General features: G+C 40.2%; 1 protein-coding gene across 10 annotated transcripts in view; it reads right to left on the bottom strand.

Moving 5' to 3' along the window:
* The window catches only part of st3gal3a (ST3 beta-galactoside alpha-2,3-sialyltransferase 3a), an 84,963-nt gene that overhangs the window by 52,779 nt on the left and 10,882 nt on the right, over window positions 1-21,302 (bottom strand). For 2 of the 10 annotated variants that reach the window (XM_064330657.1, XM_064330663.1), the window contains exons 2-4: window positions 7,912-8,060; window positions 1,970-2,017; window positions 167-214 (exon numbers count right to left, since the gene is read on the bottom strand). In XM_064330657.1, the coding sequence (XP_064186727.1) occupies window positions 167-214; window positions 1,970-2,017; window positions 7,912-8,032 (217 nt within the window). In that variant the 5' untranslated portion in view covers window positions 8,033-8,060. Of the gene's footprint in view, window positions 1-166; window positions 215-1,969; window positions 2,018-7,911; window positions 8,061-15,941; window positions 16,207-16,774; window positions 17,080-20,226; window positions 20,381-21,302 lie in introns of those variants that run through there. The other 8 variants (XM_064330662.1, XM_064330664.1, XM_064330661.1 and 5 more) reach the window with 7 other exon arrangements.

The following is a 21,302-nucleotide window of genomic DNA, read 5'->3' as shown; positions in this document are numbered from 1 at the left end:
ATTGAAAACCTGGCCAATAATAAAGGCGTCTTATAGCAAAAATGCTATTCAGAGTATTCCAGACAAAGTGGCAAAATGAGGCCCAAATTACAGTAGCACCTTCTGGTTTAGACAGAACCTCCCAACATAGCTCACAGATGTTTCAGGGTGTTTTTTGGGCCTGTACCTGAGCCTACTACTCGTCCCACGGAGACTACGGTTTCCGCTTCGGGCTCTGCAACACAAGAGCGTGAGTTCAGCCTGGAGCGCTAGTTACCTTAGCACTGGGAGCCCACCGAAGAGGCGGAACTGCACCTGCACAACCATAGCCTGCAGAGCCATTCATCACAAACGGGTTCAAAAAAATCAAGGCAGGCCCAGTAGTTTTCCTTTAGTAGTGTTAGTGCAGGGTTCAAATCAAACTGTACACTCAGAACAAAGAACACATATGTAGTTCCCACCAAAAGTACACCCAAAAAAGAAAGGAAAGAAAACACACACCCTCAAAAAAAAAGCACATTTCTTTTGAGGAAACATAAATTATCACAAAAGTAAAGTGAAACGAAAATTAGGACGTCTCCACCATTGTCTATAATTTTATTTAAAAATTTTAAAGGTGATCCTTAAAAGTAAACCTGACCAGATCTGCAAGCAGTTCCAGACCACACTGTTGCTGGTGATTTATCTTTGTGTTTGGACATAAATGGTAAATGGACTGCATTTATATAGCGCTTTTATCCAAAGCGCTTTACAATTGATGCCTCTCATTCGCCAGAGCAGTTAGGGGTTAGGTGTCTTGCTCAAGGACACTTTGACACACCCAGGGCGGGGTTTGAACCAACAACCCTCCGACTGCCAGACAATCGCTCTTACCTCCTGAGCTATGTCGCCCCGGCCGGGACATGTACTTATTGTGCAGAAGATATAAAATGAAATAGCATAATTACAATATGACTATAAGCCTATAAATGTCAGTGGAAATGTATGAGTTATAGCACCACTATTCAATCATTTATATTTATAGATTTTGCTTGTAGGACAGAGTATTTGACCAGTCGACCAATTAAATTTTTCGCTAAAAAAAGCTATTCGAGCTTTCATTCAAGCTTAAAATTCTTCCTACAATTATAAAGATTGATTGTGCAAGCTATGTTTCCATTGGATACTAAAGTCAAATCCTGTGTTATGAGTTAAATGGGCAGAATTTTACTTACTTTCGTAAAGTCCTACTGCAATTTTGTAAATTCTATACTATATGTATACTATAACCCAAACCAATGGAGGAGATCTGATTTGTTTTATTAAAAATATTCTAATCTGTCAACAAACTTTAATATTACAAAATGCAATATGGGGGCCATAACCATAATTAATACTATTGCTGGTAGTAAATTAATATTACAGCAAGTGCCATACAGCCCCAAGTGTCAACATAACACTGTTAAACTTTGCCTGGAAAAAGACACAACACAAAAAAGCACAGCAACAAAGTGTTTAATTGAAGAATTCTTAAATATTTTTTTATTGGTGATAACCTGTCAAAGAACACAGAGATGAAGTAGCCTATATTCCTAAACGGATCTTGCTATATCTCTGCCCAAGCATACATTATTACAAGCTACTCCAAAACACGGCCCAGATACAAACAAATATGGTTTCAACGGAGGCACCCCTTCTTAGATTCAGATACGCAGAGTTTCGATGTGTGCACAGCCACATAATTCCCCTTGACGTTTAAATGGAAACATAGCCATGATTATTTTCGCTTAGGAAATGTGGAGTAATCACAATAGCACATGCTTCAAACTTACACCACAGCCCAAACACAAGTCATGTAGTTTAAAAGGTGAAAGGCCTCACATCAAAGAAACGCCCTCGATATTAGCCAGCAGGAAGTGAACAGAAGAGCCTCTTCACCAAATTCCCACCACCACAGACAGCACACACAGGGCAGATACAAACGAGCAGCGCTTTCTGTCGCTAACTCTACCTGCGTATGCATTCCCTGCAGGGGAGAGAGTGGCTTCCTTATCTTTATCTGCAACATAGGGGTGAAAACAGAGTCAGCTTTGAGCGCCGGTAACCTGCTCTCAAAAAGCCGGCTGCTCGGCATGGTGCAGACCTGATCCCTTTCATATGCATCCACACAGTTATCTCGGCGCGACCCCGTTTCCCCCCCTGCCATTTATTATTTTAAAGGCACTTTTGAAAAAAGAACCAGGTACCCCTTCCCATTTCCCCCAACCACCTTTTTTTGTTGCTCCTTGTCTTTTTTTCACACCGATTTGACAGTCCCTTACGCAACGTGCAGAGGGTAGGCTAGAAAGAATCTGCCCGATTCTGCTAATCAAACACACTCTTTTTATCAAAATAAACCAAGGACAGCTGCGAAGAGCGTTCACTGTTTTTGTATGGATTGTATTTCCATATTACACAAACCTTTTATTTTTCATCAGAGTACCAGACGAGATGATCATAATAAAATTGAAAATAAATCAAGATGTCTACAGTCGAAACATTGGTTTTGAATCACAAGCATTAAAATACGACAGCTATATCCTCAGTAATTGGAACAAGGTATCTCTTATACTGTAATTAGGCTGCTGCATACGCTCTGTGAAAATGTATTTTGACTTCATTATCAAGGGTACAGTTTACTTCTAATGTAATGATTTTTAAACCCATAAATCACCTACATCCGACAATTGTAAATTGTAAATTGCAGGCACAGACTGAGTTGAAAAGACAACTCTGTCTTCTTATAAAGATAACATTACAACAAGAGATAAACAAAATAGCATATACCAACAAAATCAAGTCAGTTGTGATAATTATGTTATGTAGACATTCCCTTTTTTGGCAATAAATCAACATTGGCAATCAGAGGTGTGATTTCTGCACTGCTAGTATTACTCCATCAATATCTGACAATACATCAATTTCTAAAATGCACAAAGACAGGAGAGAGTATCCAATGAGTTTCACAGCTGAAGAGTAAAGCCACAGGGTTCAACATCAACAACTCTATCCACACTATTCCTTATTGTTTTACTGACTAATCACCACCTTTTGCAAATACTCATATTACTATATCAAGGGCAGGACCAAAACTCTTGAATAGCCAATAGTGAACCAGCTTAAAATGTGGATTTGAAATAGGCTACATAAGCCAGTATGCATCAACAAGCAGGCAGACATATCCTTGACCCAGTCAAAACAGGCCTGTGTCACCTTTTGAACTTTTAGCTTTGTACGCACTTGGGCCAAGTACATGCTTAGGGTCACTAAACGGCCAATTAACTGCTGGAACCGACCAAGAATCACACAGAGCAAGACAAACTGTAGTGGCGCATGTCCAAACGTAGAGCGTAGAATGAGCGGTTAAATTGGGGGGGGGGGGGGGGTTCAGCATTTTAAGTGGTACACCAAATGCTGCACAACATCCACATCAAAGAGAGGGAGTGCTTTTTGTAGTCTGCAATGTTGGAATGTGTGTATTGACTTTATGTTTGCCTGAAAGGAGTTTAAAGGTACAGACAAAGGTATCATGCAACTAATTTTTTTTTTGGTTTCATATGTAGGTAGCAAATTGCTAAACCGAAGTGGCCTTTTGGGCACAGTTCTTCCACCCCATTTATGAACTCTGTATCTCACCTGCATCTGCGGTTCGTGGCGCACAAACATGTCCACAAAATTGTTTGCAAATGGTGATATGCCTGAGGTACAGGAATAATTCCTCCCAAGAAATATGTGCATTTTCACAGAGTTTGAGCACAGGCTGAGAGGTAGGATAGAGAACGAGAATGAGAGCAGATGAGGGAAAAAGCAAATAAGGAAGAAAAGCGAGACCAGGAAGAGGAAGGAGAAACTGGCTGCAACCCACAGAAGCATCTATCAACATTCCACTGCAAATCAAATAAAAATAAAAGTGCATTAACAGAATAATGCAGAATTCAGATAAGTGAAACAAATTATTTTCCCAGCCCTGATGATCAATAAATGACAGGTAACGAATCACAATAGGACGATGTGTACCTTAACTAGGTAAGGGCTTAACTTAACTCAATCTACATTAAATATCAACACTGAGTGTATATGGTGACTATTCAAACCAATCAGGCCTATTTCAGACACGTTACAAAAGTAATGCTACTGAAAATGCACTGAAAACAGAATTCATGTATGCACACTTCTGAGAACAAATCTTTGCGGTATCAAAAGCTAGACAGGACAAACAAGTGAACAACAGAGAACAACTGACTGCTCCCAATTGCATCATTGTTCGTATCAGCCTACAATCATGTTTGGGAAGTACACATTCATGTTCCACAGTTGTAGACTGTTTCAAGCAAAGATCACCTCTTTAACGGGAACAGTGGTATTAAAATATATGGTGATGAACTACCTTAATGACAACCTTAAAACCTGAAACTAATAACAGCAATCATACAAGACTACACAGATGCATGAAAGGTATGTGTACCTAAAGACTTGGTATATTGACTTCTATCCTTTGAAAAACACGATTAAAAAGTACATTTGTCTGTCTAAATTAAAGGAAAAAAATTATTTGTGGAAACATACTGACTCTGAGAAGCGGAAACATGAACAAGCGGAGCATCCGGGCACAGATGACCAGACTCACAAACAGTTTTTTCCCCCAGGCCATCAAGCTTCTCAACCAGCAACATTAATCTCAGTGATCACATTGATCACATGACCTCCTATGTATGTTCCTTCACTTCCTATGTACATTCAATGTACATTATCACAATTTTATGCACATATTCATCAACACATCTGCACTTATATGTTTAATATTTAAATATTTAATACTCCTATTCTCATTGTCCATATCCCCCATCTGTACAGCCTTTGGTACTGCTGCTAATGTTTAATACTATGTATATTTTTGATATTTTTGCCGTCTTGCTTCTACGTAGTTGCTGCCTGCCATGTCATAAGAATTTCTTTGCTCAGAATGACCTTGTGTTATACTGTGCACTTGACAAATAAAAACACTTTGACTTTGATGAAGCCCAAGTCCTTTCCCCTGAAAATGTCTGAGGTACAAACTGATAACTGCTGGAATGTTCCAATTGTACATTTTGGTGATGGAAAGGACATATAAAACAAACCACAATAAAAATGAGAACAACGCCAAAAATGCTACATGAGGCGAACACAAGGTGATGCTGAATTACAACAACCTTGGTCAGGTTGGACTATATTTATAATGTGTGCAGCTAAACGGCAGCTGAAGTACCCACTAGTGTAAGGCGTGTCCACATGCACACTGAACCAAGGCGGAGTACTACTGGATCACAAAACAAAATCGCATCTGGGCAAAGAAATTAGATACTGTTATTTAATAGCCAGTCTCCTTTTCACTTTAATACAAAAAAAAAGAATGGCTGTGAAATTATTTCAGCAAAAGCCCTCTGGATGGCTAGAATGCTGGTATTTGCCAACTTGTTAATGGCTGTCTCACCTGGTAAGGCTTAATTAATAACATGTAATACCCAAATAAAATTTGAAATCTAGCAACAAAAAATCAATTACAAATCAATGCCAATTACACCTTGACATGATTCTCCACTAAGGTCAGGTTTTTTTTTTTAGATACAGTATACCATTGACAAGAGTTCTGCACTTTCATCATTTAGATGGAACACCAAAGAGCAACAGCAACTAGTTAGCACACTGTTAGATTAAGAAAACTGCCACTGTACTTGAAAAGACAGTTGTCTTTAATAGGGAGTAGTAGTGAGCTCAAGATTTATCATCAATTGATGACTACACATAAATGTAACGTATCATAATCCCAAATTGAGGAAGGACATAGCAACCCCAAGATGAGTGCACCACTGTGATTGGGCAAACCAATTTGAGGAAGGAGAAAAGACCTGCTACTGTTTGTGAGAGTAACTATGAGAATGGAATGGCAAGAAGTCTGCAAGATAAACAGTGAAACTCACTTCTAATGCCATATGCTTGTTCATTTTTTTAACTTCTAAAAAATGCCATACATCAAAAGTGAAAAAAAGAATAGTTCCATGACCTCATGAAAAAACTACAAATATTTTCCATTGGCACAATCATCACCATAGGCATAGTAAATTGTATTTAGCAGCCACTTTGAAGTTCTTCTTGCTGTTGGAAGTATAACTATAATTAAGTGTGTTTTAATGTACACTTCTGCATTTGTAATTACTGCATTATTACCCTACACATAATACAATGCTGTGTAGACACAAAACAACACATAAAATTTAATGTGTGTCAGCATTATTGTATCCTAATAAAAGCTCTGCACTAGCTGGTTTAAACCACCAATAATTCACCTCACGGAGCATTTATAATAAGCTTCCCTCTTAGAGAAGGAAATGCAAATTTATCTTAAGGTTTTACCAGCCTTGTACATAACAGGACAGGGGACCTCAGACACACCTAAATTCTAAACTCTCTGTTCAACCTAAATTTCTGGGTCTGAGCCCCTAGCTCAGACAGTCAACAAATGCCCAGAATTCTTCCACTCCTTGTCACACGGGGGTGAAAGCAGTCCACCCAGGGTCCCCTAATGTCCCCGTTTATGTTTTCCCCGATAAATATTTAGATTTTTGAACCTAGGCCAGACACCTACCTCTGTAAACACAGCCCTATATTTATGAAACAAGTGTTGGGTTTAGGAATGTCAGTCACTTCTGGGAATACAATGCCTTGTAATATCAAAAACGCATCTAATCTAATGGTCCAATGACTGCATTTTTCACCCCTCTTTCCAGAACACAGACCCCAGACCTCAATCACGAGACTACCAGAGGGTGAATGGGCCTATGAATGCAAAAGAAACTCACTGTAACAACCATGTGTCTCCATATAGTGAGATAGTACTGGTCAATTTGAAGTCATTTGTATTCTGTAAATTAGCAGGACTGAGTGCTAGTTCCTGGCGCAAAAAAAATCAATTTAATTTGATAAAAATACATTTAAATGTCAATGTTTATGAATGCTGATTGTAGCCAGTTTAGAGGGATCAGAAAACTCTAACATATATGAATGTTTCCCTCTCTTTTCTGAAGAGGTCTCACCATGGCAGGCATTTTACCATGGTTACAAGGTTACCAAGCTGCAATACATTAATACATTTTCAATACATTTTCTAGGTAAACTAAGAGGCCAGACTGAGCTTTCGTTCTGACCCAGTGGTTAAGAATGTGCGAAATGACAACTACCAACCCAGTCACACTCTCCTTTTTTACGGTCGTACATCACCATCTAGTGGCCAAAGGGGGGGGGAGGATTTAAGCAGCACCAATAAATGTTTATAGCAGCATACTTCTGAAGAATTATTTATAAGCCAGTTTTAAAGTGCACTAATTCAACTAGAAATATCAAATTTAGCTATTCCCTGAAAAATCATTATCTTCAGTGAGGTTTCAATTGACCAACCATTTAGGTGGAGATCATCTCGAACTTGCAAAATAAGATTCTTCAGTATCCATAGGCAATTTGTCACGGATGCCTACTGTCTTAGTGAAATAATCAGTAATACCTATTTTGTGAAAGCAATGGTAAACACTTTAAAAGACAACGTACATGACAGACCCATGTGATTTCTCTTGTGTGTTGATTCAGCACTTTTTATTCATTGCACTTATGTTCTCAAACCACAGTAGTTTACAGGCATTTCAGCCATTCACCTCAGTCGCCTCTTTGTGGTTTTGAAGAAGGCAAAATCACAGAAATTTCTGGATTCTGATATACATAAAACCTTCAAGTAATAACTTCTGAACAAAATAGAAAAATTGAAAAAAGATCAAGTATACTCTGAGGTCCCTTAGCGTTCTTTTCCTGCTCTGGAAAAGAGGGCAGTAACGCTTGGGAATGATGAACTGACCATAGCGATGGACGGAGTACGGGACTACTCACGTGGCTTCTGGCCCCATACATGCAAGTGCAGCTTCCCAGAGGAGTAGTAGAGGAATCCGAGGACCAGCATGGAACACAAGGCAAACAGCAGATTGCGCGTAGGTTTCATGATACTCATCATTCACATGGCACCAGCTGAACTACATCACCTGAAAAGGCAAGGGGGGGAGAGTGGCACGTAAGGTGAAAATCACAGGCCATTTGACAAAATAATAGGGATTGGTAGGATTACCACAACAGAACTCGCACCCAAGACCCAAAGCAAGGTTCACAGCACAACAGTTCAAGTAAAACTTACCTGTCGAAAAATAGATGCATTTATAGCCCTACCTTGCTTAACGTAACTATTTACATGAAAAAAATTGTGTATCCAATATGATGATGATTTAAGCCCTTCCATCATAACTGTAGACACAATCGTCTGAGGCTAAAGATATTTGTAAGAATTTTGTTTTTGTGGCCCACAGCTTTGAATCACATTAATGCTTTGGCTCAGTAATCACAAATAGAGATTACTCATTTGCAGTTGAGATACTGACGAGGAAGGAAAGACATTTGAGTCTTCAGGTGCCTGCAAAATGTGCAGTGTGCCAAAGCCATAGGCCTATTTTTAATACTTGTGGATTAGGTAATACAAAAACATATCTGCATGAATGATAAAATGTCAGACAGCCAAGTAATTGTAAAAAAAACAAACATCTGAACCAAATAGCTTCATTTTAACAAGAACAAAACTAGCACTCTTGTGGATTCTAGGGATTCCAGAATGTGGGATGTACAAGCATCGTATCAGCAGAAATGGCTTTAATAACTGAAAAAAAGCATTTGCCACCATGAAGATGGCCACAACCAGTATATCTTGCGTATTCAATTACCAAGTAAACATATGGGTTAACAGCCGATTTAACCCCAGATTTAGATTATTTAGAACAATCAGACACACTTCTTTTATTTTTATCTTCTGTATCTTTTCAGCCCACAGAGCTTAGAGGTTCTTAGAAAAGAAACTGCATTCCATTTAATATTTACATGCCAGGGGTTTGAATGGCACATACGGAATAACCGGATTGACTGAGAAGCTTCCCAAGAGCGTGGCCTTGCTTAGGTTGCATTTCTCAATTCACGCAGCTTGTCACAGCGCATCATGCACTGAACTACTGTGACCCCGTGCACCTGAGGCGGCACTTTATTCAAGTCTTCTTGGCACCCATGTAGCTAAACATTACCAAACCAAGCTAGGATTAAACACCTTGAGAGTTGAGCGCTGGGTCCCAAGACGCAAAAGGACGGGCACAGAGAATAATTCATGTTATACTCGCGCTAATTTCCAACAGGGCCGACTGGGGAAATGCATTAAGTACACCTTTGGCGCCAGTTGCTCCCAACTGCCGTCAGCCGCAGGTGTGGGCACATCTGCAGAATTCAGCTCCATTGCTCAAGAGCTCAGTGCTGGAACCCAACCAACCCCCTGACACGGGTGCTTCCCAGAAATAAGAGATGTCATTTTCACATGCATCCAGTGATTATAAGTCTTAGTCAGTGCTAGACACAACCGGGTTATGAGTCCTAGCTCGGTCCTCACCTATCGATCCGGGAGAGCGCAAAAATTCTCATCAGCCGTGCAAAACGTGGTTTTTCCAGGCTTTCAGCTGGGGTCTGTAAATATGCAGGCATACATTTGGGATGAGAGGCTCTACAGCTCTCTCTCTCTCGACGGCTCTCTGTTTTCTCCCTCTGCCGAAGCGTGACTCTTCATTAGCGTCAGAGGGCCTTGGGTCTCATGGCAGAAGCTGTGCTGATAACCCCCCTGGGCCTCCTCCATCTGAGACTTATTTCTGCATTGGGTAAATATGTCAGGCACCGCTGGCTGACTGTCAGGCACCACTGGCTTACTGACAACCATGCAGAACAGCACAAAACTGGTGGCTACGTGCAGACCAGGTGGCTATGTGCAGGCTACGTACGTGCAGGCTACATACTAATGCCAGGGTTCCTCATTGTTTTCCTGAAAAGAACCTATAACCAGTCGTTAATGCATTATGGGGCTGGCTCTGTCGGCAAGCACGCATCCAGGCAGAGGCCGTCTCATTGGCTTGCATAAGCTGTTTCGCTAGAAGCATTGGCTGCACCCCTCTGGAGATGTTGGCTGCAGACGTAGGCACAGCAACCTCTTGGGCCGTTCTGCAGCACGCATCCATGGAGGATTTCTACACAGATATGCTCAGTTCAATCTGCCATAACCGGGCTTTGTTTTTTTGAAGCTCACTTCCTCGTCTTGATGAGAGACGTTGCTCACTAGTGCCAGTGCATTTGACTCCAATATAGATGTTTCAGCCAACGATTTCAATATAAGTCAATGGTAACGTTACAGTCAAAATGCAAAGTCAATAATTATTTTCCCCACAAGACAAATGGAGTCACAATAGGTGTTTTTTCTTTGTCTAATGTCTCCCCATGTGCCAATTTAAGTCACCGTGTTATTTGGACAATATATATATATAATATTTTGAATTTTTTGTGGATAAATCAGGTACAGTTTCCGTCACCACCGAGTCACTATACCTCACATACTGTGTGGATGACCTAGTGCCGGACTTCATGCCCATGTAAGGGTCCTCCCTGTTTCCTATCTGCCTCCAATTTGTACAATATGGTGGCACCCAAAAAGTGGGGTACAGATTTAATTTCCATGAGGGGAGACAGCCATGATGAAAAATTAATTAATAAAAATTAATAAATAAAATCGCCCTAACAGAAAATATAAATGAAGTGCCCGAACACAAAACGTGAACTCTATCTGCACAGCAAATTTTAATAACATCTTAATAGTTACAATATAATTTAATGAACAGTACAGATATTCAATTTCCATAGACAAACATTGGCAGTAGAATGGGTCATACTGTAGAGCTCAGTGACTTTCAATGTGGCACTGTCATAGGATGCCACCTTTGCAAGAAGTCAGTTTGTCAAATTTCTTCCCTGCTACAGCTGCCCCGGTCAACTGTAAGTGCTGGTACTGTGAAGTGGAAACTCTAGGAGCAACAACAGCTCAGCCGAGGAACTGTAGGCCACGCAAGATCACAGAACAAGACCGCTGAAGCACATAGCACATAAAAATAAATTAGCCTCAGTTGCAACACTCACTACGGAGTTCCAGACTGCCTCTGGAAGCAACACCAGCACAAGAACTGTTCGTTGGGAACTTAATGAAAAGGGTTTCATTAAGTTCCCTAAGCCTAAGCCGGACGAGTCCGGGTTGAGCGAATGCCAGAAGAACGCTATCTGCACAAATCACGGTTTCCGCCAGTGTTCTGAAAGCTCGGTGGCCCGCTGGGCCTAAGCATCGAGGAATTTTAAAAAATATATATTTATAATATGTTTTTTAAACTACAGTTACAGTGGGGTGGCTCGGTTGGGAAAGCGACATCTGTTGGTTAAAACGCGAACGCACTATAAAAAAAAAAACAGGTCTGAAATCAGTGTAACTTCGTTACAAACTGTGTTATCACTTCATCTCGTCGGCAAGTACATTCTTTTTATATTAACTTAAGCAGTGTGTAGGTAACGTTAAACTAATAGCATGAATGTAACGTTCGATATATTGTAACATTATATGACTTATTAATCGCCATCGAAATAATGACTTCACTTGTTTATTAATAACGTTAGCTTGATGACATTGATGTGCACGATAACATGGTCATTTAGCTAACTTAGCTAGCTAGCCAAACAGTCAGTAACACAGATACATAGATATTTTGTTGTTGAAAAAAATGTGCCCAGCATTCCAAGGCTGTACATTGTTGTAAGATTCAGTAGCCAATCAGTAGGCCATGTTGTGCATATTCCGCTCTTACAGCTCGTTTCCAGCTCAAACCACTGCAAAGAGAGCAAACTTTTTTTTTGTCAGTGACATTTCCTTCTGACATCTATGACAGCAATTGCAACCACAACATTTATTTTGCCTTTTTGTATAGCTATTTCCATGGATAAAATGGCATTAATTATTATTATTTATTTGTCACGTCCCTTTCGTTTCTCATGTTTTCTGTTTTGCCTCGTGTATCTTGTCTCTTTTTTTCCACCATCTTTGCTCGCCTCCACAGCGGAGGTGGTTATCGGTTTCAGCGATCTCCGAATACCTGATTTCACCCACCTGTTTCCCCTGCATTCCGCACGCTTCCCTGTCACGCTCACCAGTATTTATTCTCGGCTCGCCTACCACTCCGTGCCAGGTCGTTGCCTCGGTTCATTGCAACTTCGTCGGCTCGCGTAAAAGAATTTGCGTATTCTTTCTAGTCCCGTACCTCGGTTTTTTTCCTAGCCTTTTTCCACTTTTCTTGTCACCTTGCGTTCAGCTTCCCCAGTCTGTGTCTTCCCTGTTGTCGCGTTTGTCTGGTCTTGTTTTCTGTGCATCCCCATCCTGTCTGCGTTTCCTTTTCTCTGTCAGCCGTGTCCAGCCTGCCCTTTCGCCGGCCTCCCAGTCCAGCCCTGTCCAGCCCTGATCTGCTCCTGTGCCTACTCGGGCCTGCTCCAGCTCCGGGCCTGCTCGGACCTGCTCCTGTCCTGCTCAGTCCTGCTCCAGCTCCAGGCCTGCTCGATCCTGCTCCAGCTCCAGCCCCAGCCCGGTCTTGCCTCCGTCCTGTTCGGTCCGGCTCCTGCTCCTGCTCGGTCCTGCTCCTGTTCCGGCTCAGTCCTAGTCCTCCTCCAGCTCCAGTCCTCCTCTGGCTCCAGTCTTGTCCAGTCCAGTTCCAGCCTCTCTCAGTCCAGTTCCGGTTTTGAATTTGCCCTGCTCTGTTTGGTTACCTCTTAATCCAGTTGCTTTTCTCCTAAGCCTCTGTGTTCGAGTCCTGCGTTTGGGTCCAGCATTACACATCATAACATTATTGGTAAAAACATTTACTTCATATCCAGGGAGGTAGCCAACTACTTGCACGTTACATGACATGTGTAGCCATTTAGTAATACGATTGCATTTCAGGCTAGAAAATAACCCTTAAACCCAGAGAAATTGCTGAGTTGTATTAGAATTTTTATCGCAACAGAATGTATCAAGGCTGGCACCCCGGATCAAATTTGTTGTGACAGCTGCCGTCCAAAACAAACACCTGAGAGAGGCTGCCTGCATGCGTGCCTCCCGCAAGGAGTTACATCATTGTTTTGCAATGCGAGGCTGTCGTAAAAACATCGATTCCGCTTATCAAAGCCAGCATAAGCTCTGAGGCATACGATTCCAATAAATAGGACAACTTGGAACTGGTTCTCGATTCCCATCCCTATCTAAATGCCCAGCATTCCAAGGCTATAGGGCTATACCTTAATGCTGCCATAAGTCTGTCGCTGGCCCGCACCGGGCCCCCGTCAAAAAGGACACTTGGCCGCCGGCCCCCGTCAAAAGATACTTGCCACCGGGCCTAACAACTTTTCTGGGGGAAACCCTGCAAATGCATAATGCAAACTTTAAAGTTTGGTGGAGGAGGAATAATAGCCTGGGGCTGCTTTTGGGCTAGGCCACTCAGTTCCAGTGAAGGGAAATCTTAATGCTACAGCATACAATCACATTCTAGAGAATTGTGTGCTTCCAACATTGTGCAAGTCCCTTTCCTGTTTCAATATGACAATGCCCCCGTGCACAAAGCAAGGTCCATAAACAAATGGTTTGTTGAGTTCGGTGTTGAAGAACTTCACTGGCCTGCACAAAGCCTGACCTCAACTCCAACAAACACCTTTGGGATGAATTAGAACGCCGACTGCAAGCCAGGCCTTACACCCAGCATCAGTGTCCAACCTCACTAATGCTCTTGTAGCTGAATGGACGTGAAACCCCACAGCCAAGTTCCAAAATCAAATAGAAAGCCTTCCCAGAAGAGTGCAGGCTGTTATAGCAACAAAGGGGGACCAGCTCCAGATTAATGCCCATGGTTTTGGAATGAGATGTACAGCAAGCACATATGGGTGAGATGTTTGTGTTCCATATACTTTTGGCCATGTCGTATATTAAAAATACTTTTTAAAATGCCCATCAAAGATCCATACATGTAAAGACTGTCTTGTGGAAAGTAGACCTATGCCCTCACAAGTCAGCGATGATACGCCTTTTTTTGCCACTTGTGGAAACTGTCCTTTTCTGAAAAGATATTCTGAGTATGAATAACAACGTAGCGTTGCTTGCTTTGAAAAGCTTCCATTAACTTTAATGACATTTCAAACAACAGTGACAGATTTTGTCACTATACTTAAAGTTACAATCTCGAAGATTTCCGTTTCGTTCTCTTTGGCGATACCAATGGCGAGAAGCGGTAATTGCAGGTGTGTTTTAGGGCCTCACTTCCCATAGATCCAACCGAATCCAATCAGCGTCGCCTGTGTGACGTCAGTCAGTTGGCACCTGGGACACGCCACCTATAACACTTAGCCTACTATTTACTGAATAAAAAATGGTTGTTATAAAAGTAACGTTATGTACATACTCATTCATTGTCTAACATTAGGCTAACTTAAGCTGTCTTTACACTGCTGAGCCGGGTTAAAATGCTGTAGCAGACCTGGGGTAGAATTAGTGATGATCAATTTCCACAAACGTTCTTTATTCACCTTTTGCCCGGTATGAACGTCTTTACACTGCAGAGAAGAATTCGCGGTATTCGCTGTGGTTCGTGCAATTATCTCGTGCACAATAAACAGTCTTTTTCGTGAATGATTGTTGCGTGATATTGCTAAATGTTACCCTTGGTGTTTCTGGTTTTGCTAGCTAAACTGTTCGAGGATAAAGCTGAGCTGGGTGTTAAGTCAAACTGCATAGTTACCCCCCTCCGCCATTGTTCTTTGTATGTCACCAATGGTTGCTTAACACTAGGCACACCATGACACGCAACCACCCTGGGCACACAGGGTTTGTGATGGTATGACAACCATCCTGAAAAATTTCATACTAACAAGTATGAAGGAGTAACAAGAAATGCGCTCAATAGAATTTCTCTATGCTAGTGGGTATATTCCCTCAACTTTGAAAATATGTGCACCAATGTTCCCTGATTATGAAGAAGGTCATCAATGGAAGTTATTCAAGCTAAATGTTTCTCAATACATAGCAAGAAACTGAAAAATGAAAACATCAAATGCATCAGTTTTTATGCAAAAATTATGAAAATGTTTATTAATTGTGTTATCACGATTACTTTGTTTACTAACCATACCAACATATTTTGATACGTATAATGGATTCCCTAATGATATAGCCTAAAACGCAACTAGAAATGCCACTGTAGAACGGCCCAGGGACTTTAATTTCACGGTCTGAAGTCGCCAGCTGATCCATTACCCTTGATCATTAACGTTGGCAATGATCAAACTGTCATACTCATTTTATCCTTCATCTTTTTGAGTAAGTTTCAAACATCCATCATTTACTCCATCCGTCTAAGCTAAATTTGGACTGGAAAACCACCTAGCTTGCCCAGACGGACCTAAAAGTCCCATAGCAACTAATTGTGGCAAAAATCAGCAGGAGACAAACAGACGTAATCGCAACGCCTTGAACACCGGTGTCGTCGCTTTAATTCTAGCTGTAGTTTAGCATGGATATTCGTCACCCATAACAAGTTTGCACCCAGACATTGTCAAATGTAATGGTATTAAATCAGCCAGGGTTAGCTTAGTATGAAGCCGTTTCTCCCCCATATTTTTTATCAGGCAATGGTAAATACCCAAACCACGGAGACTCTGTGGAGTTAACAGTATACTTACTTATACCCGAGACACTCTGATAAGTGAAAAACTGTCTCTGGTCATAGCTACGTACGTTTCTCATTGGAACAGTTCGTCTCCAGGTAACCATGCTCGCTGCTAGGCAACGCGCACGTTTTCTGAATGAAACTGACTGACAACAACAGCTGGAACAAGCAGCTACATGCTTGTTTTGCCAGTATCGACCAACCGCATCCCTCGCATAACAGTCTGTCTTGGTCGTAGCATAATTGCATCTTTAGCTTCAGCAAGACTGGTTTAACATAATTCATCATACTTACCAGCATAACAGACGGTGGGTAAAACGCAGTTTCCAAATACTGTGTTGAACATTTTTGGGTTGTCATTGCACACACACACAACCACAATGACGCTAGATTCGGTAACGGTTATGTCTTGCTGTGTAGCGCAACCACAATAGCCCACCTGAATCATCAGTGGAGGTGCCCTATTGCTGAATGTACCGCTAGCATAAAGGGAATGATCCGATTGTTCCGTTAAACATTATAAAATATAGAAATCTGATTTAACAGATAATACTGGGTACACATATTAGAGAGGACATCACCTGTATTAAAAAGCAAGACTATTTTAAACACAAAAAGCTACTCTTATGCCAACTCGACTGAAATCAGCGTAGCGCTAACTTTCCACGTTAGCACTCACAAAGATAGCTGCCTGAACAAAACTACCTGTGTTAAACTTGATTCAACACAAAATTTCATAATGCTATCTAGCTAGCTTGGTATTCTTGCTAATGTTGTTGGATAATACATTGTGCGTGTCAAATAGCTGGCAATACACCGTCTGCACACAGCAAGATAGCTAAAGGTAAAGCTAAAACGAACATGGCTCAGCATGTAAAGTTATCCAAGTCTGTCAGGGCTTATAGAATGCAGAGCGATGTAGGAGCAAATTATTCTGAATCTACTGACAGGAAATGCCCGATGTCTCGTGAAGTTAAATATGGCTCTGTACATATATTAAAATAGCACTGCAGTTGCAACAGTGAGATAAAATAGCATAATTTGCAAGTAGTTTGCTGGCTAGCGAATTTACGAACGCTACTGCGGCTAATTGCTAGCGACAAGAAATATATTAAACTCCGTCTTACCCTTTTACTTTTAGATGATGTCGTTTTCCACGGCGTAAACAACATTTAAGGCAGAGTACCTCATTGCAGTAGTACGCAAAAATATTCACAAGTGGCTAGCTAGCTCTCAAAATAGGATTTCTGATTTGTACAGTGCCCCCCATTTTCATAGCTATTGGTAGCTAACGTTACCACCGCAAGTGTATGCTGCTGCCCCATCTAGCTAATTACTGTCTCTTGCAGGCGGGACGTATACACTTCTGTCTTTCACTGTATGACTAGTTTCATGGAATGTTACGGTGAATGCTAAGAATCAGCGTGATCGAACAGAAAGAACCGTTCTCACCCCCTCCTCATCATGCCTTGGTTTCAAATAACATTCCTTAAAAATAAGCCCAACGCTGCAAATTATCCTCCCGTTGAACTGCAATATATGTGGAAGCTCCTTCTCTTAGTTCTGCGGTGACTTCTGAAAAAGCTATTCTCAGCTCGAATAAAAATGCATTGTTCATAGTCACATGGAATGGTAATGTTCACCCTTTCGTATCTTTACTTGTTTTGCTCCCGTGTATGAATATAAATGTATTTCCCTGCCAGGTAATTTGAGTCAAGATTATACTACCATGAACAGTTGCATAATCCCACCGAGTTCACAAACTGTAGCTGTAAAATAAGTCACAACGCGAAAATATAACACTAGTTTTATTAAACTATCAGTATGGATTTCTAATATTGATGCATAATTTAATTATTAAGGCAAAAGCCATGTGTGCACTGCACATGGTTGTAGCATAGTGAACCAATGTACTGTACAATTATTGCATTATTCAAACCGTGGAAGGTTAGGGCAGTCCCTTATTCATTGTAAGTTTAGAATTCATTGAGACCATGTTGGGCCCTTGTGAGACCCTAAAGCAATCATAGCTGAGCTGTCCATATAGTTTAAAAACGTAGTCAAAGTACAGATCTGTTTCTCATTCTTTTGTTCTTTATTTTCTTAGCTGAAAGATCTACAGTCCTGTACTATGAAAGTACCAACTTGCAGTACTTCAGGTCAGAGACTTGTTCATTAAAATTCATATGGGAATTCAAATTGGGTCCATTCATGCCTCAATATTAAAGTATATATTTGTGTGCCAACTTAAAATATGAGAAGGTCATACCAAAGTCAGTCCCAATTCATGTGGAAAAAAACCAATTTGTAATTGTGTTGTTGGCCTACAGGGGGCAATAAACAGGTCTGTTAAATGAATTGCCTAATTATTTTTGTCACATAATTGTTTGTCAGTACGGCATTGGTCAATATGTATTTATTTCACTTTCTTTGACACATTTACCAAGGGTGGGCTAATGATTTCTTAAAGTGCTAATATACATCAGCTGGTTCTATATCGTATTATTCTGAAAAACTCATTTATTGACAAGAAATGCCTTGTCATAAATCACTACATTTGTTTGCCTAGTTTGGCAAGTATGGTCTTTCTAGTCATCCTAAAGCAGATGGCAAATATATCATTGTCACATGAAAAACTTCTGCTAACTGCTATGATTTTTTATGTTGAAAAATGAAAACAAAATACGGTTGCAAGCAGCAATTACAGGAGCCAAGCAATCATAGCCACGGTAAGGCCAATATACACAAAGTCTGCAGTGCCCCAATGTGAAAAATCAGCCTCATGGTCATAAATGAATATCAAATTCATGATCGTATATCAATTTAATAATACGAGCAGCAATTCAATAAGCATGATTCTAAAAATATACATAAATATTTTCAGTTTTTTTGAATCTGAAAGCCAGAATTTAAACAAAATATCTTGAACCATAAGCATCGACTGACATTACATTTTTGTGCATAGGGAATTTGGTTTATGCTCTATCTAAATATTAATGAGACGGAAATGCATGACATGGCTTCCATAGGTAAATTCAAAGCATTTATTTATATTTGGAAACAAACATTAGCCATGTTTGAATTTTATAATGAATGTAACACCTCTACAGATCTGTGGGATATGTTACTACTGTATATCACTTGACATGTGGAATTTGTGATGTATGAACTTGCCCTGGTGCAATTAAATCTATTAATAGTAACTGAAGAAGGTAATCAAAGCTGTTCTAAGATGAGTTTTCCATCTGAGCTTCAAGATTATCAGAGATATAATGTTTCCAAGAAACACGTGCTATACATCAGCTTGTTGAGACCTCAGCAATTTCTTTTTCCCATGCACAAATATTTCATAAGATGCATCAATATGAAAAGCCTCTATATACCCCCTAACCCAAGAGCCCTTCCATTCAAAGAACATTAGATGCTCTGCTGTTATTGCTTTATGTTTCTGTCGTGCATCACTGGTACATGCCTGAAACATTACGTACAACCACATTACTGCCATGCAACACAATTTCATGTAATGACAAGCAAAATACTAATCCTCATCAGAGTCTTATAATTATTTACATAGAGTTTGATTCAGTTAAAATTGCTAAGACCCATTAAAGTAATCTAGTGATTGACACCATGGGTTTCATTGGGTTGTACATACAATAGTAGACATTGGTAACTACACCGAGCATCTCTTGGGCTTTTGAAACTTTGTTAAATATTAGGTCTTGCTGCTTTGTGATGTGGGGGGAGCATTTTGTCTTTACTATGTTTAAGCAATCACAGCAATAGGAAAAATTAGAATCAGACTAATTAGAACAGCCTTTTCTGTCCTGGTAATAATAATAATAATAATAATAATATAGTAATTCTTATAATAATAATAATTATTATTAGTAGCAGTAGTATATCACATATTATTTAAAGTATATAATATTGCCTCTGCAATAGATTAAATATCGTTTACAAGAGCAATTTCACTTGAGTAAATCATGCACACAGGCGTTCCTCCTATACTGAAACTACAGTAATAAATTTTCTGGAATCTTACAATGCCATATCTACAGCAAATAGCCATATACAATGCACTTCTATTTTACTGTTGTAAACCTAACATTTACTTGTACACCTACCACCATTCTATCTTCAAAGTGCAGTCACATAAAGTAAAATGGACATCAGACAGCTTGTCATTTTCATGTAATGGAATCACAGCATCAAAGCTTTCACAAGGATTAGTGAACGACAGCCCATATCTATGAGTAAAAGTAGAGTTTCAAGCTGTACATAAAGGAAGGTATGTAAGCTACTCCAATCTGTTATAAATAATGGCAATTATATTATTCCAATATTCCTCTGAGATCTCAGCTGACACAAGACAGACCTCCTGTTCAAATAGTATTACTTTGAACTAATTTTAGATTCAGTATTTGCAATTCACCATCTTACTTTGAACACATTTCCCCATTGTTTACAAAATTTTTCAAGCAAAATAGCTATTATTTATATATTCACAAAAGAGAAACACTTAAGATAAATTGGTCATTCTCTGTTTTATAAACATCTTTTAGAATTACTGGTATACCTGTTAGATGGATTCCTTTGTTCTTATTAGGGACTGTGAAGAAGGCATACTGAAATGAACAGTTTCAATGTTTCTTCAGGAAACAGGATGTTTGCAGAGTACTGTGCAAAGTGCAAATGGACAGACGTACCCGCAACAAGCGCATTAGTCCCCATCTGTGGTGTTTTTATTGACTGAATGCAACGAAATGGTAAATGGACTGCATTTATATAGTGCTTTTATCCAAAGTGCTTTACAATTGATGCCTCTCATTCGCCAGAGCAGTTAGGGATTAGGTGTCTTGCTCAAGGACACTTCGACACGCCCAGGCCGGGGTTTGAACCGGCAACCCTCCGACTGCCAGACGATCGCTCTTACCTCCTGAGCCATGTCGCCCCAAACGAGAGTTCATATCTGCTTCCTGTTGTCAGCTATCTGCCAGCTCTATGTCTAACATTATTACAATGTAAAACAATTGATACATCTATAAATACTGACCGATCAAATATGAATGCATATCAAGGCACAGCACCGGAACATCACTGTTCCATTCACACTTACGCCCCCACCGTTGGCCCCAGGCAGTGAACTATGTATTGGGTTTATATTAATCAACAAAAGGTTATAAAAAAAAAAAAAAAAAAAAAAAAATTTATTGCCAATGTCTGATTTAAGGAAGTCAATTTTAGAGAACCAGCTAAAGCTGTGATTAATGCATTAATTAATAAGAGAGAAAGGACATGCATGTGGCGGGAGCGTAAGAGGTCAACCAGTACACACGGCAGTTGTTACCTCTCACTCCCACATGCATCCCACCTTGTTTAGTGTTTGTGAAATGATGCCAGTGTATTCCCTGGACTTTGCACCAGACACTAAAGGTTAAACCAACAAGTCACTTGTTTAGAGAATGTCCAGCCTGGTACTCCATTCTAGTTTGACTAGCGTTTGACTGTTCTCTATAAGCTCCTGTCACAGTTACTAAGGTTACCAGTGACCACCGTTACTGAAAGATCGCAATGAGCAAAAATATTAATATCCTTGTGGCAACTAAGACAAATAGAGTGACTAAGGACCAGCCCAAAAAGTAATGTGGTATT

The sequence above is a fragment of the Anguilla rostrata genome, chromosome 4 (assembly GCF_018555375.3).
Source record: "Anguilla rostrata isolate EN2019 chromosome 4, ASM1855537v3, whole genome shotgun sequence".
NCBI classification, from domain to species: Eukaryota; Metazoa; Chordata; class Actinopteri; order Anguilliformes; family Anguillidae; genus Anguilla; species Anguilla rostrata.
Note: the sequence above shows the minus strand (reverse complement) of the source record. Positions and strands in the feature narration are given on the sequence as shown.